The sequence below is a fragment of the Coffea arabica genome, chromosome 11e (assembly GCF_036785885.1).
Source record: "Coffea arabica cultivar ET-39 chromosome 11e, Coffea Arabica ET-39 HiFi, whole genome shotgun sequence".
Taxonomy (NCBI): Eukaryota; Viridiplantae; Streptophyta; class Magnoliopsida; order Gentianales; family Rubiaceae; genus Coffea; species Coffea arabica.
The window spans coordinates 55,918,272-55,934,525 of NC_092331.1; the positions used below are offsets into that span (position 1 = coordinate 55,918,272).

The 16,254-nt window shown below is 34.5% G+C and overlaps 1 protein-coding gene across 2 annotated transcripts; it reads left to right on the forward strand.

The window, feature by feature from the left end:
* Positions 1-315: 315 nt before the first annotated feature.
* Positions 316-14,735, forward strand: LOC113718678 (protein DETOXIFICATION 12-like). 2 transcript variants are annotated; one of them, XR_011824930.1, is made up of 9 exons: positions 316-650; positions 10,052-10,596; positions 10,681-10,767; positions 10,857-10,913; positions 11,009-11,247; positions 11,368-11,573; positions 11,675-11,753; positions 11,866-12,038; positions 14,126-14,735. XR_011824930.1 is itself a non-coding variant. In XM_027243566.2 (8 exons), the coding sequence occupies exons 1-7, from the start codon at positions 411-413 to the stop codon at positions 11,735-11,737; spliced, it is 1,437 nt and encodes a 478-aa protein (XP_027099367.1). In that variant the 5' UTR covers positions 316-410; the 3' UTR covers positions 11,738-11,753; positions 11,866-12,195. The 2 variants fall into 2 exon arrangements, 1 of the variants encoding a protein (XP_027099367.1); XM_027243566.2 differs by lacking the exon at positions 14,126-14,735 and having other exon boundaries at positions 11,866-12,195.
* Positions 14,736-16,254: the final 1,519 nt, after the last annotated feature.

The window sequence follows — 16,254 nt, forward strand, 5'->3', positions numbered from 1 at the left end:
CATTAAAGTAAAAACAACCCACAACTAACAAACTTCAGCACATTCACTTCACTGCCATGTCAGCAACAACATTTGCAAATTTCCAAGGAAGTCCACGCACTAATGGTGCCCATAGAGGACCTCAGGTTACTGTACTTAACATCAACTCCCATCTTTATATTCTTAGGATTTCTGTCTTATTCGTTGTTCGTTGTTAAGTGTCAACATCTGTTGTGCTAATTCAAGTCATTATGACACGATTGTCACTCACAATGGTCGGAGAGCCAACCCACTTGAAAGTTGGGACTGCCCCAAAAAATAAAAATCACAATGGTCGTCTTTCTGTCTCTGTCATTAATCCTAGTATTTGAAGGGGCAGTCTCTGGAGTGAAGAACGCTCAAAGCTCTTCAGCTACGCATATACAAAGAGAATGGAAGAAGGGTTGTTAGTAAAAGAGAGAGAAGTGAAGGCAGAAAGGCTAATATGGGGACTTATAGGCCAAGAAATGAAGAGACTTTGCTGCATAGCGGGACCTATGGTGGGTGTGACTCTATGCCAGTTCTTGGTCGAAGTTATATCTTTGATGATGGTTGGGCACTTGGGTGAACTTTCACTTTCAAGCTCCACCATAGCCATTTCTCTTTGTGCTGTTACTGGCTTCAGTCTTCTTGTGAGTAGCCTTTACTTTGCCTCTTTTCTTGGCCTTATTGTTTTTTTATATGCTTGTTTTTACATGTGAGCTGCTTCTACTTTCTATTCTATTTTCTGTCACCATAGCATTTCTTGTCACAGTTTTTTCGTTTGATATGTTCGAGGCAGAAGGAATGAAGGGTAATTAAAACTTAAAATTCAGTCCCAATCTTGATTAAAAAAAAAAAGTCTGATGATTATTGATTAAAAAAATGTTTACAAGATTTAGCTTCACAACTATGCACTTCTTTATGCTTTTCCTCCTTCCCTCTGACGATATTGTGAAAATTTTAGATGTTGTTGCTTTGAATAAAGTGATTATTCTCTCTCTTTTTTTAAAAAACATCTTACAAATAATTGAACGATGTTACCAGTACAGTAGTCCCAATATGGTAGTGCTCCAAGTCAAATGAATAAGGATTTTGAAGGTTGAATAGAACCATTAGTATTGTTACGTATTGAAAAATCATTAGCTTTATCCAAGGATTTCTCATTTTCGTTTTATTCTTCGTTTTTCTTGTCCTGATCAGTGAAGAGAATAGAAGATATGACTGTTGAATATTTTGATAGCACGAGTCAAAGAACTTTTAGAATTAGGAATGTCATGATTGGAAAGAATACTTTGCCAAATTCCCGTGGAGATACTTTTGTTACTTAAATATCCCCTTTCAATTTCCTGTTGATTAGTAGTAGGCAGTAATGGTGTACTTTGTTGTAACACTTCAGCTTGGATGATAAAGGTCAAAATCAAAGTGGATGATAATTTTTGCCATCGGTGGTTGATTAAATAAATCTTAGCAATGGTTGAAAATTGACCAGCACCATTTACACCTTATGCAGCAAGATAGAGAAGTAGAATTGTCAAATTTTGCACAATGCAGGTAATTGGGATTTAGGGCCACAAGATAACAGAATTACATGTCTTGATCTTTCCTTCTACCAATCTAAATTCCTTAGGCATTTTCAGAAGACACAAGGAAATGGTTTTGCTATCAAAAGAGAGTATAGAAATGTGAAAAAGTTGAATGCTCTTGCTTCTTCTTTTTTTCATTTTGGTAATTCAGAGTACTTTTTGCTAGTTGTATTAGCAAGGATGGTTGGTTATTTATGTGCATACAGTCACTTTGAAAAAGAGATGTCACCTTCTCTTTGTGGTAGCACTGCTTTCTGACTTTCAGTGACAATACAGGGTAAAGCACTTAGGCAGTTGTGACTTGTGGAACCATTGTGTGTAGCATGGTTAAAAAGAAAGATGACGTTTTACTATGCTAAATAGAACTTTATGTTATTGGAAGTATGACCCATTTTGCCTCCATAAATTAGAAGTCTTTGGAAGATTTTATTTTGGTAGCAAAGAAACGAAAAAGGAAAAGTGTTCTCCATAATTATTCATTTTATAGGTGATGGATAAGTAACTGCGGAATTGTACTTCATAGTCACCTGTTATGCAGGAATATGAGTGTCAACTTTCAGATGGTCATGGTAGAGAAAAGTAAAAGAAGAAGCCTTCACCATAATTTTTATTGTATAGGTGATAGCTAAGTAACTATGCAACTCAGCAGCTCTAATCATCAGTTGTGAGGGAAGATGAATTTCAACTTTCAGATACATGGTCTTGCCCAAAAATTTCGCTTTGCTAACTTTTTTCGGAGATTCTGTGACATTTGTCCGTTATGATCATGATGATGAAAAGCGGAAGCAATTACATTCATATGCTTACAGCATAGAGAATTGAAGATGCAAAATTTTCAAGACTATTGCTGCCATCTTATATGTGATTAGAAGATTCCTGGCATGACAAAGAGTTCTATTAAGTACCCCTGAATACAACTCATTAGAAAACAAGTATCTACATATACAACTCTAGAAAAGCTGTGTTTTTCGGTTTGCTCAATGCTGCCAGGCCATTTAATCCGGTGGGGATTATGAACATGGCTGGTTTTCGGAAGAACTGATGGGGAGATGACAGTGGGAGTGGCAGTGGTGATAAATGGTGGTGGCTTTAATTTGCAAAAGTAGACCCGGTATAGTACAGAAATGACTAGGAGTAGTACATTTGGCGTAGATGCGTTAATTTGAAGATAAGATTAGTGACTTACTATTGTAGGAAATATAGTAAATAACTAATCTAAACTAAACAAATGCAGAGACTTCGAGGTGAAAACACTTTCCTTAAGGTGTTATTTGCCTCTATATTAGACAAATTACCTCTAGAATACAACAAAGTTTAAGAACTATCAATGAAAAAAGTGATTTAATTCTGTAAAAGTCCTACTATTTTAAAGAATTGAAACACCTATCCAAGATACTATCAAATGATGCAATCCTTATTGAATAGGTGTATAGATAGTTAACCATTTAACAGATATGTCTGCCAAATGTAACTGTCATTAATTACCTCTAATTAATTATCTAAAATAAATATTTTAGACAATTAATTAACACCCTACCCTAATAAAAAAGCCCCAAGGTCCAAGGTGCCCCAAGTGCCCAAGTGCCCTTGTCAAGAAGTTTTATATATCTTTCAATTCATATTCAAGTGTATGAGATATAAACTGAAATAATTTTCCCACCAAACTTTCCCCCCAAACTAATATTTTGGAACAAGTTTGTTAAGGAAACAAGACAAAGATATATATATATATATATACACACACACACACATATAGACAATGAGCACTCTATCCTCTTTCAATGTGAGACAATAAACTTCAACTTTCTCATTAAAAATTAGGGAGAATTGTAATTTTGGTCCCCATGCCAATCTATAGTGTACGCACGGAATTATCCCCAATCTATTTCAAAAAATAATTTTGGTCCCCAATCTATTCAATTTTGCGCTAAAGTGGACAATTGACGGAATCCCTTCAATTTCAATCGGAACTAAGTCACGTGAGATCACGTGTCGGCACCTAAAACCTCTTTTTCAATTTTTTATTTCTAAAATACGTTTTTTTTGGTGGTTTGGCTTTTGGCATGGACACTTCTGTCCCTTCAACCAGATCAATTTCCTCCTCGTCAATTCTTTTCCAATCAAAATTCTGAATTAGAAATTCCAAGGCCAAACCCACCACCCGCTGTGCTAGGCTAGAACCAGGGCAAGATCCTTCCCATCCCAAATGGAATCAGCTTTGATGGCTGAACCTGCAAGCCTTCGGATCTCTCTGGCTTGAAGCTTGTTGGATCATCCCATACGTTTGGGTCCCTGTGAACTGCCCATGCATTAATTAGCAAAATTGTGCCTTCGCGGAATATTGTATCCCCCAATTTTATAGTCATCGTATGACTCATGTGGCACTAGCATTGGTGCTGCTGGGTACAACGGAAGTGTTTCTGAAATAATGTTATGAAGATAAGGAAGATTGGATAGATCATGTTCGTCGACCAATCGATCAGTCCCTACTTGAGCATCCAATTCAGCTCGAGCTTTCTCTAGCACCTCGAGATGGTTGAGCAAAAGAGACAAGACCCATTCTATAGTCACCGATGAAGTGTCTGTTCCAACTGTAAGCATGACCTACCAATTTTAATTGAATGCTTATTCCAGTTCAACGGTGAAGAATGGCTAATAGGGAAAGAATATACTTACCAGTATAATCCCTTTGATGATTTGGTCCGTATAATCCCATTGATTTCCAATTATTATCATCTGTTCTTTTATCTCGGTTGTTTGCTTGCTTGCTTATGAAGTAGTATTGTTGCTGCTGCTGCTGCTGCTCCTGTTGTTTGTGCAGGAGAGTTGAATTGGGTCCGTCTCTGGCATTGATTACAGATTATCTCCATTACTAATGGAGGCAAGAACGAGACTTGGACTTGGAGGCCAAGCTGAGCTTCTTACTCGTGCCATGGGTTTTGGGGATTTGAAGGCAGCGGCCAACAAGAGAAATAATTTGGATTGTGAGATTACCCTTTGTATGTCTTTGTTTAATAAGACAAAAGGCAAGAGAAACCTGAAAATATTAAAAAATGTGTTTTAGAAATTAAAAAATTGAAAAAGGGGTTTTAGGTGCCGGCACGTGATCTCACGTGACTTAGTTCCGATTGAAATTAAAGAGATTCCGTCAATTGTCCACTTTAGCGTAAAATTGAATAGATTGGGGACCAAAATTGATTTTCGAAATAGATTGGAGATAATTCCGCACATACACTATAGATTGGGAACCAAAATTACAATTCTCCTTAAAAAATTATTACCAACAATCCCCCACTTAGTTTTTAATGAAATTAAATCAGCACTTATATTATCTTGCATAGAGAAAGGTGTTTGTGACCTTAAACCCTTTTCTTAGTGTAAGTATTTCACTTGTTCTAACAAGTCATAGTGGCTACGTAGCTTAAACCATAACTTTAAAGTTAAAACAGAAATAGCACCCACAAGATTATATCCTTTTCGGAGAATAGTTTCGGAAATGATTTTTAGCACTTTTACTGGCCGTGTGCTCCATCCTAGATTCGTGATCATTTACAAAAGAAAACCCCCACTTTTGCTATGAGCGGCACCACTCCCATGATCATATAGGTGAAGTACATTTCAAGCCTTTATTACCAAAGCACTATGAAACCATTTTTAACTTCATTAAGAGCATGATACTCTGCCTCTTAAGCATCAAACTGCACTAGTACCTTGCAATGGTATAATACAATTTCTAGTGCTCACAAATACTTATTAGTAACTTGTTATTACCGTTTAAACTTTTCATCTAGTGTTAGTGCTAGAACAGAGATTGCGTTACCATTACTAGTAGTTTTAGACAAAAGCTTTTAACCCCATTCCCAATGACGTTGCTTTCATTACATCTCTTCAGGGAGCATTAGTGAATAGATCCGCTAAGTTGTTGAATGATCTAACATACACCACTATGACTATGTCATCATTTAATAATTGTCTGACATATTCATGTCTTAGGCTTATATGTCTAGACTTGCCGTTATATATTCTATTTAACGCTCTAGACATAGTGACTTCACTATCACAATGCAAAGAAATGGCTGGCATCGATTTCAGCCACAACTCGATGTCTAACAGTAAGTTTCTTAACCATTCAGCCTCTTTGCATGCAGCTGCTAAGGCTACAAATTTAGCCTCCATGGTGGAATGAGTTATGGCAGTTCGTTTCTTTGATACCTAAGAAACAGCTCCTTCACCCAATGTAAAAATCCATCCAGAAGTAGACACTTTGTCACATACACTGGTTACCCAACTTGCATCAGTATAACCTTCAAGTACAGCCGAAAATTTGTTATAGGAAAACTCTAAATCTTTTGTCCTTTTAAGATATCCAAGCACTCTACCTATAGCTTTCCAATGTTCTATACCAGGACTCTTAGTATAGCTAGCGAGTCTGCAAACTGCATATGAAATATCTAGCCTAATACAATGCATAGCATATATTAGACTACCAATTGCACTAGTGTACTCTAATTAAGCAATTGGCTTTCCAGAATTTTCAAACAACTTAAAGTTAGGATCATAAGGAGTGCTTACTTTTTTCACCTTCAAATGTTGATACTTGTTCAAAACTTTCTCAATATAATGAGATTGACTTAAGAATAGCCCCCGCTATGTTTTTTAACTTTAATTCCTAAGATAATATCTACTTCTCCTAGAGCTTTCATATTGAATATGGAAGATAAATACTTTTTAGTTTCTTCAACGCTTTTGTAATTAGTACCAACAATTAGCATGCCATCCACATATAGACAAATTATCACACCATACTCTCTAGTAAACTTGGAATAAATGCACTTATCAGCATTATTATATTTAAAACTATTAGAGAGTATAGCAGATTCAAACTTTTGATGCCACTGTTTAGGTGCTTGCTTTAAACCATACAAAAATCTTATCAGTTTGCAAACTTTCTTTTCATTTCTAGGTAGAACAAAGCTTTCTGGTTGATCCATATACACCTCTTCATTTAAGTCACCATTTAAAAAGGCCATTTTTACATCTATTTGATGTACACACAAATCAAACATTGAAGCCAATGCTAATAGTACTCTTATAGATGTAATTTTGGCCACTGGTGCATAAGTATCAAAATAATCGATTCCCTCTTTTTGCCTAAATCCTTTAGCTACTAACCTTGCCTTAAAAGTTTGTACAGAACCATCAGTATCATATTTTTTTTGAAATACCCACTTAAAACCAATTGACTTAGAACCCAAAGGCAAATCAACTAGAATCCAAATATGATTACTCAATAATGAATCCATTTCATCATTAATTGCCTTTCTCCAAAACGATGCATCTTTTGATTTCATAGTTTCACTAAAAGTTTTAGAGCCATCTTTTACATTTAACAAGACAGGAATCTTGTCAAGTAGAAATTGTCTATCGCCTTCAACTGAAAAAGCAATAGCTTGTGAATCTATAAAATCAGAGGATAAATGTTTTTCCTTCCACTGTCTTTGACTTCTCCTCAATTCACTTGGAACGTCGCCTACATTCCTTTTATTATTAGTAGAGAGTCCAGCATTGGACATGGGTAGTGGCTCTTGACTTGAATCCGTACTCATTGTCGAATTATAAAAAAATTTATCATCTAAAAATTCGACATCTCTAGATTCCACAATGACATTAGAATCTAAATCTAGCAATCAATATGCTTTTCAATTTTCAGCATAGCCTACAAACACACTTTTAAGTGCTCGAGGTTCTAATTTAGTTCTTTTATGATCAGGGACTCTATAAAAGGCTATACAATTCTAAAATCGAAAATACGTCAAGTTTAGTTTGGTTTTCCACCTTTCCATAAATCATATGGTGATATCTTGGATTTAAGCAAAGTTACTCGATTATGTATATGACAAGTAACCAGTAAAGCCTCTCCCCACAAATTTTTAGGCAGTCCAGAACTTATAATCATAGCATTTATCATATTTTCTAAAGTTCTATTTTTTTTTTCTATCAAACCATTTTGCTGCGGGGTATATGGTGCACTAGTTTGGTGTATTATCCCATTTTCTTCACAAAATTGAGAAAAATTAGTAGGGAAATATTCTCCAGCTCTATCACTTCTCAAAATTTTAATTTTCTTTCCTAGTTGATTTTTCACAAGATTTTTGTAACACTTAAACATGTGAAATGACTCATCTTTCATTTTCATCGAGTAAACATACGCATATCTTGAATAATCATCAATGAATGTGATGAAATACCTATTTCCTCCTCTTGTTAGAAACCCATTTAATTCACAAACGTCAGAATGAACAAGATCTAACAAATAATTGTTTCTTTCTGCTTTAGGAAAAGGTAATCTGGTCATTTTTGCTTGTATGCATGTTTCACATCTTTTTTCAGCATTATCTTTAAACGAAATCAACCCATGTTTAGACATAAACTGCAAAATTTTATGATTACATGTGCTAATCTACCATGTCAGAGAGAATATGAAGCATCTACAACATACGCAGAAATATTATCTTTATTGATACATAGTTTGAACATTCCATCACAAAAGTATCCCTTGCCTACAAATACACTATTCATAGAGAAGATAACCTTATCAGACTCTAGTATAGCCTTTAGCCCCTTTTTGTTTAAAGCATCAGCCGACGCAAGATTTTTCCTAATTTCTAGAACATGAAGTACATTGACCAATATAAGTTTCCTTCCTAAAGTAAATTGCAAGTCTACACTTCCTTTGCCAAGAACCTTTGTTGTATTATGGTTTCCCATCAATACTTCATGACCATCAGGAACTTCTTCATAAGTCTTGAATTGGGACTTATCGTTACAAACGTGCACAGTGGCACCAGAATCATAGCACCAGTTACACGATTTGGTTGCAGCAGCCATATGCAACTCAGAAATCATGCCAATGTTCTAATGTGAAACCATTGCAACAATCTCAGTAACTTCTTGTTCAACCAGATTTGCATTTTTGGCATTGTCTTTCTTTTGCTTTTTGTTGCAATCTGCCTTACATTCACGCTTGTAATGTCCTTTTTGCCATACTTATAGCAGACTCTATTCTTTTTCTTGTTCTTAGATGTATTTGCTTCTGGAGACTTTCTTTTGGAACCAGAAAAATTCTGTGAATTCTTCTCACTTAAAGCATTCACTTTAATATCAGATTCTGTTTGCTTCTTTTGAAGATTTCTGGTATCTTCTTCAATACCCAAATGTTTCAGAATCTGATCTATAGTGAATGTTTCAGTAGTGTTGAGCAACTTTTTCTTATATCATTCCAACTGGTTGGAAGTTTGGCTATTATTGCTCCAACGTGCAAAGATTCAGATACTTCCATAAGAGAAGAATTTGATCCATAAGAGAAGAATTCTCAGTGATACGAAATTCAAAATATTGCATAATCAGAAATTTGTCCACACCTTGTTTCATCGTATTATACTTGTACTCCAATGCATTCCAGATTTCCTTTGACGACTTGACTGCAGTATACAGATCATACAAGCGGTCAGAAAGAGTATTCATGATATGTTCTCTGCACAACAACTCGTCCTCTTCCCGTTTCTTGCGTTGTGCCTTGACTTCATCAAAATCATCATCTTTAGGCACTGGAATTTCAGGAAGTGAAGGATCTAGAACATAAGCAATCTTCAAAGTTGTCAAGAAAAACGTCATCTTATCCTTCCAACGGGAGTAGTTAGTGCCGTCGAATCTGTCCAACTTGACAAAGTCCTAATTCATCACTTTGAAAGCGGATTCAGAACTTGACTCCATTGTTGAGAATAACACCTTAAGATTGTAGGAAATATAGTAAATAACTAATCTAAACTAAACAAATGCAGAGACTTTGAGGTGTGAAAACACTTTCCTTAAGGTGTTATATGCCTCTATATTAGACAAATTATCTCTAGGATACAACAAAGTCTAAGAACTATCAATGAAAAAAGTGATTTAATTCTGTCAAAATCCTACTATTTTAAAGAGTTGAAACACCTATCCAAGACACTATCAAAGGATGCAATCCTTATTGAATAGGTGTATAGGTAGTTAACCATTTAACAGATATGTCTGCTAAATGTAACAGTCATTAACTACTTCTAATTAATTATCTAAAATAAATATTCAGACAATTAATTAACACCCTACCCTAATCAGAACGCCCTAAGGTCCAAGGTGCCCCAAGTGCCCAAGTGCCTTTGTCAAGAAGTTTTATATATCTTTCAATTCATATTCAAGTGTATGAGATATAAACTGAAATAACTTTCCCACTTAACTTTCCCTTTAAACTAATATTTTGGACCAAGTTTGTTAAGGAAACAAGACAAGGATATATATATATAGACAATGAGCACTCTATCCTCTTTCAATGTAAGACAATGAATTTCAACTTTCTCATTACAAACTATTACTAACAACTATGAGTTCGTGAAATGATTCTAATCAAAATGGACAATTCATTTTTTAAACAGTCAGGGATGGCAAGTGCTCTCGAAACTCTATGTGGGCAAGCTTATGGAGCCCAGCAATATCTAAAGCTTGGAACCCATACGTATACTGCTATCTTTTGTCTCCTCATTGTTTGTATCCCTCTCTCTATCATCTGGATGTACCTGGGAAAAATTCTCGCTTTGACTGGACAAGATCCTCTGATTTCACATGAAGCTGGAATATTTGCCACCTGGCTTATTCCAGCACTCTTTGGCTATGCAACTCTTCAACCACTTGTTCGGTACTTTCAAATGCAAAGTCTGATTTTTCCCATGCTCGTAAGTTCCTGCATCTCAATTTCTTTCCACATACTCATATGTTGGGTGCTTGTACACAATTCTGGATTAGAGAATCATGGAGCTGCATTAGCTATTGGTATTTCAATGTGGTTGAACGTAATTATTCTCGGTTTGTACATGAGCTGCTCTTCTTCCTGTGAAAAAACCCGTGCTCCAATTTCAAGGGAGGTGTTATACGGAGTGAAAGAATTTTTCCGCTTTGCTATTCCTTCAGCTGTCATGATATGGTAATCTCCATGTTTGCATCTATTTTAGTGCCTCAGAAATGAAATATCTTTAGGTTGTAAAGGATTTGGCATTGATAATTGCAGCCTTGAATGGTGGTCATATGAAATTTTGATTTTGTTATCAGGCCTTCTGCCAAACCCACAGCTTGAAACATCTGTCCTATCTGTCTGGTACGTTCTTATCACCCTTCTGGAAGAAACAAAGGGATAAATTGATCTTGATGCAATAGCCTAACTTTTCATTGGGATTCTGTGAACAGCCTAAACACTATTGTTACACTATATGCAATACCGTATGGACTTGCTGCTGCAGTAAGGTATGTTGAACACACGGGAATCCATTTTTGCTGGTGTCTCTTTGGTAAATGATGAAAATATGCTGATGTTAACTGTTCATTTTGTTTTTCTTCAGCACCAGAGTTTCAAATGAGTTAGGAGCAGGAAACCCAGAAGGTGCTCGAGTTTCTGTAGTTGGTGTGATGGTTCTTGCTGTCACAGAGGTGATAATAGTAGATGGAGCCCTCTTTGCTAGCCGGCATGTTTTTGGCTATGTTTTTAGCAGTGACAAAGATGTTGTGGATTACGTCACAACCATGGCTCCCCTAGTTTGTCTATCTGTTTTAATGGATAGTCTACAAGGAACCCTTTCGGGTAAGTTTATTCTCTTTTGTTTTGCTTTCTCTGCATTGTTATATTGGAGGGAAAAGGGAAGAGGGGATTGAGGTTGGATAATTGGCTGCTGTTGCCTTGTAATCCAATTGCTTCTTTCAGGTGTTGCAAGAGGATGTGGCTGGCAGCATATTGGAGCCTATGTCAATCTTGCGTCATTTTATCTTGTTGGAATTCCTATTGCTCTTGCATTAGGTTTCATGGTAAAGATAAGAGGGAAAGGTCTTTGGATCGGTATCCTATCCGGTGCTACTGTACAAAGTTTACTGCTCTTTATTGTAACAATATGCACAAATTGGGAAAAACAGGTCTTCTGTCTGACATTTTTCTTAAATCTGTTGAGCTACTTAGACCAAATCTGGAAATGTTTTGATTCTCTTCATCACTTAGAAGCCTTCAACTGATGCAGGCAATAAAGGCACGAGAGAGGCTGTTCCAAGAAAATGTTTCAGCTGAAGAAGGACTAATGTGATACGAAGAACCTACTGGTAATTTGAACAACTTCAAGCTGTAATTGAAGAAATTACAGAAGAATTGGATGATAGTTCTCATTGGCACCATAATCACAACTTCAATATTGACTTCTTCCATCTTTTGCAGCAAGTTGCTGTAATCCTGTTATGCCTTTGATGGTTGTATGAAGCTGGAGCTGAGGACTGTTATTGCCTAGAAATTGCTAAGGATTGTTATTGCCTAGGAATATATAGCTAAGGACTGTTATCCCCTGGGAATAGCTGTTCTGTTGCTGCTCCTTTTGGGAGGTTTAGAGACAGGTTAGTGACTGAGAAGTTCCTGTCTGTTTGTAAAATTTACTTCCGGAGTGAAATCCCTTCTCTACCACAGGAAAATTTACTTGGAAACAGTTTAAGTGTCAAAAGATCAAGCAAATCAACAAGGTTTACAAGCACAGTAGGACTGATCTTATGTGAATCTTTTGTCTTATGTTACTTTTTAAGGTTGATTGAGATGCATATTGGCTGATATATATATATATAAAGCATATTGGCTGCTAAGGATCCAATAACTATTAATTGAGTAAAAAATAAATACAACAGTTTCAAAAAACTAATATATAATAGAAAATTAAAAAATACAGCAGAAAATTCATAAAATATCTCATTTTTTATGTATTTTGATTTTTTGAGTTTGTTAAATTTTGTGTATTACTCAATTAATAGTTATTGGATTTTAAGGAAATAAAAAAGAATTAAAACATGATATTTGTGAAGAAGAAATAGCAATATAATAAAAAGTGGGATAAAGAGTAGCACAGGGTGTGGGACAGAACATCCGTTGCGTATTTAGACCTTCACTACATTTTATGATTTTTCATACTTAAACGTTAGAGACAATTTAAGAAACCTTTCCTGAGATTTTTAACAATTTCAATGCTTTCCCTTGAGATTATAGAAATATCGCTTACCTCCCCTATCGGCTATTTGGAATCTAATGCTTACCTCATTGATGCTCAAATGACTTTATTACCCTTATAACATAGGAAATTTATCATAGTTATATGGAGAGAAATAATTTAGTGACTTGTACTAAATTAACCATTATTTGGAATGTAAAAATTTTGAAAATCTTGAATACTAAACTTTTTTTTAATGATAATTGTTAACATTTTAACATTTTTTCTATATTTTAGTAGTTCTTGTAATTTCTTCCCCCAAAAAAGATTAAAATTTCTATTGAGACATTATTATTTCATAAAATTTTCATGAAAATAACAAGATGAATATGAAAACACACAAAAAGACGTAAACTGTTAAAATATGTTTACAATTAAATATTATTAAGTTGCAAATAAAATGTAACTATACATAATCTACTCTTTCCTTTCTTTTCCAAAATTTTTGGTATTTTTTTATTTTCTTTGTATACATAATTCAAACAAGATGTTTAGAAATTATTTTCTTTTGCTTTAATTTACCTGTTTTTCTATTAAAATCATTTCCTTTCTATTAACCCAAACATGCTTGAGAGTTATTATTATTTTTTATTACAAATGATGAAAATTTCTTAGTAATCATGTGAAATAATGGACCTCATAAGTGAAAGAAATAATTCAAAGAACATAACATATTTTAGCATTTTTTATATTTTTTATTTCTTGTGGTTTTTTCTTGAAGAGATATTTTTCTTTTCCAAATCTTGTTCAAAATCTTCTGAATTCTAATACTACGAGTTCCAAATTCTAATACAAAGAGAAATTCCCAATACTACGTGTATATATTGTTCCAAATTAACAAAACTTCCTCTCTAATTCTTTAATTCTACTATTTTATGCAATTCTATGGAAAGTAGTCATTGTTGCTGAATTTTACCGTGCTTATGCTAGTGTTATAATATTCCTCACTTATATTGAGACTCTCAAACTTTAGGTTCTATTTGGGTTGCAACTTTTTAGAGTTTTTATAGAAAAATATGCGGTATCAAGGTGATATATATGAAGAAATAAAGATGGTTAAAAATATGTAAGAAAAATTTTTTCACAAAAAAAAGTAACCCAAATATGCTTTTAGTCTTTATTTTCTATTTTAACTAAAATTCCCTTTTGATTATAAGTCAACCCACTAGTAATAAGGTGAAGGGCACTTTTGGAATGAAATATTCTTCTCACTCTTGAAATCATTTTTTATTGTTGATTTTTTAGAATTGAGCTAATTTGTTACAAGAAAATTAATTTTAAGGGAGGTTAGCGATATTTTTAAAATTTCAAGGGATAGCAGTGAAACTGTAAAAAATGACAGGGCGTAATTTGTTATTAAATTTATGGTTAATTTCCCTTTTTATCCTTGACAAATATTGTTTTAATTGTTGAAGTATACTTATATTTGGTATTTGGACCTAATTACAGGAGGCGGAGTAAAAAGTGCTACAAAGGGAGACTTTCTTGAGAATATGCTGTGCATGTGGGAAGCTTCCAGAATAGTTACAAATTTGGCTCCACGATGTGCTAAACCAATCCTTTTTCCTTTTGTGACTAGTAGTTTACTAGTATTAGGAAACAAGAAAAAAGTAAATTTTGGTTAGCTGCTTTATCTTTGTTTGTTTCCTTATTTGGCTAGGAGACTGACTAGAATAGAGCCTAGTCATTGTTTTAGAAACCCCTGGGCCAATGGCTCAGTGGTCACTAGGGAGGGGCTTAAGTCCCTCCTTGGGTTGTTGGTGAGGGTTCAAACCTCACTTGCAGCGAAAAAAATCTAAGAGTTGTGCCATAACACTCCCTTGGTCTAGTTAGGTCTGTATACCCACTAGCCCCTTACCACAACCTCCTTAGGCTCCCCCTCCCCCTAGATTAGAATTGAGTAGGTTATACAAATGTATCATTGCTGACAAAAAATTGTTTTAGACGAGGATTCTTTTTCTTTTCGTCTTTGCTTGGAAGCCACAAGACAGGAGCATAGTTTTTCCTCTTTGTTCCTTTACTTTTTGCATGAAACATATTACATTGTTTAGGGGGAACACGATTTGATGTTCAAAAATTCTACGTGTTGGCGTGAGAACTTCTCTATGTGGCGTGGCTAATTTCTTGATCTAGTCTGAGATCAACTCAACGATACAGTCCCAAATATCTGTGAGATCGAACTAATCTCAACTCATTCCTTCAATTTTTTGATATTTGTGCATTCTCTATTTTAATTTCTAGAGATTATTTCATTAACTGAATGACTAGGATCCGATATTCAAAGTGACCCAATAATCTATTGCCAAATTAATCAACTAAATCCGTAATTGTTTAGTCAATTAATATTAGTGGTAACTAGCGTTTACAGACGTTAGGGGAACGTGCAATCTAATTTAAATAACCCTCTTAGTGTGTTATTAATTAGGGTTAGGCTTTTCTAATTCTTCATGCAATTAGAAAATTAAATCCTACGGTCGTACCTACAGTTATTTCCGGGTTAGGAGTGATTAATGGTTGTACCTTGGTCATCAATAAATTAAAAAAAAGGTTGATCGTCAGAACTTGTTGACGACTATAACTAACCTGTTAATGAATTGAGCGAACCATCTTTGCATTAATGATCGGATAAATGGACTGTGTCTGTGAGGTTGTATTTTTTACTAGAGTTTGTCTACCATCGATTTAATTCCTACTTACCTTCGTGAATATATTTTATTAATTGGATTATTTATTTATTTTTATCTCTGTTTGAGTTGTTTAATTATTCCTAATTTTATAAAAATCCCCCGCTCTCCGTACTTTAGAAGAAACAAATTTTTCTCAATTTCTGTGGATTCGACCCTACTTACCAGTAGATACAAAATTTGTATTTAATTTGAGCAAGTATTTATTATTGTACTGGCTCGATACCTGTCAGAAAACCTCGAGGGAGGTTTCTGAAATTATCCCTAAATGTTATTATGACTTGATCAAGTGTGTCTTCCATCATAAATAAATTTTCCAACAACTTTTTTTAGCTTCTCAATCACCTTGTTATCTCACACATATATATTACATTGTAGAAAGTACTATAGTAATTATTTCAAATAATCTCTTTTTTTTTCAAATAATCTCCTATCCAAACAATGTCATAACAATCAACATGCTGAATTTGAAGTTTGGAAAGAAGTTCTTTTTTTTTGTTGTAAAAGAGAAGTATATTCTTGTAAATCTTTTTTTTTTTCCAACGTTGATTGTTGCAAGCTTAAATCCTCACTATTGAACCGTTGCGAACCATTCCTCAGCAAATGCTGCCTTCATTCAAGAAAAGGCCAAAATTGCTGCAAGGCCGCTTTTGTCCATTTACTATACCATCTCGAGACTTAAATCAAGAAGTACATAGAGAAGAAATATACTGTAGTACTTAAAAGTCTCATACCGCATTCCCAAGATCTTGTTAGTGGCAATTGCATAATGTACGTCCTATGCATGCATTAAAACAGCATACTACTAACACAATAGCATTCAAAAATAACATCTTAATCTTGTGTACTAATATAATATCTACATATTAGATTTGTATATTAATACTAGTTTAT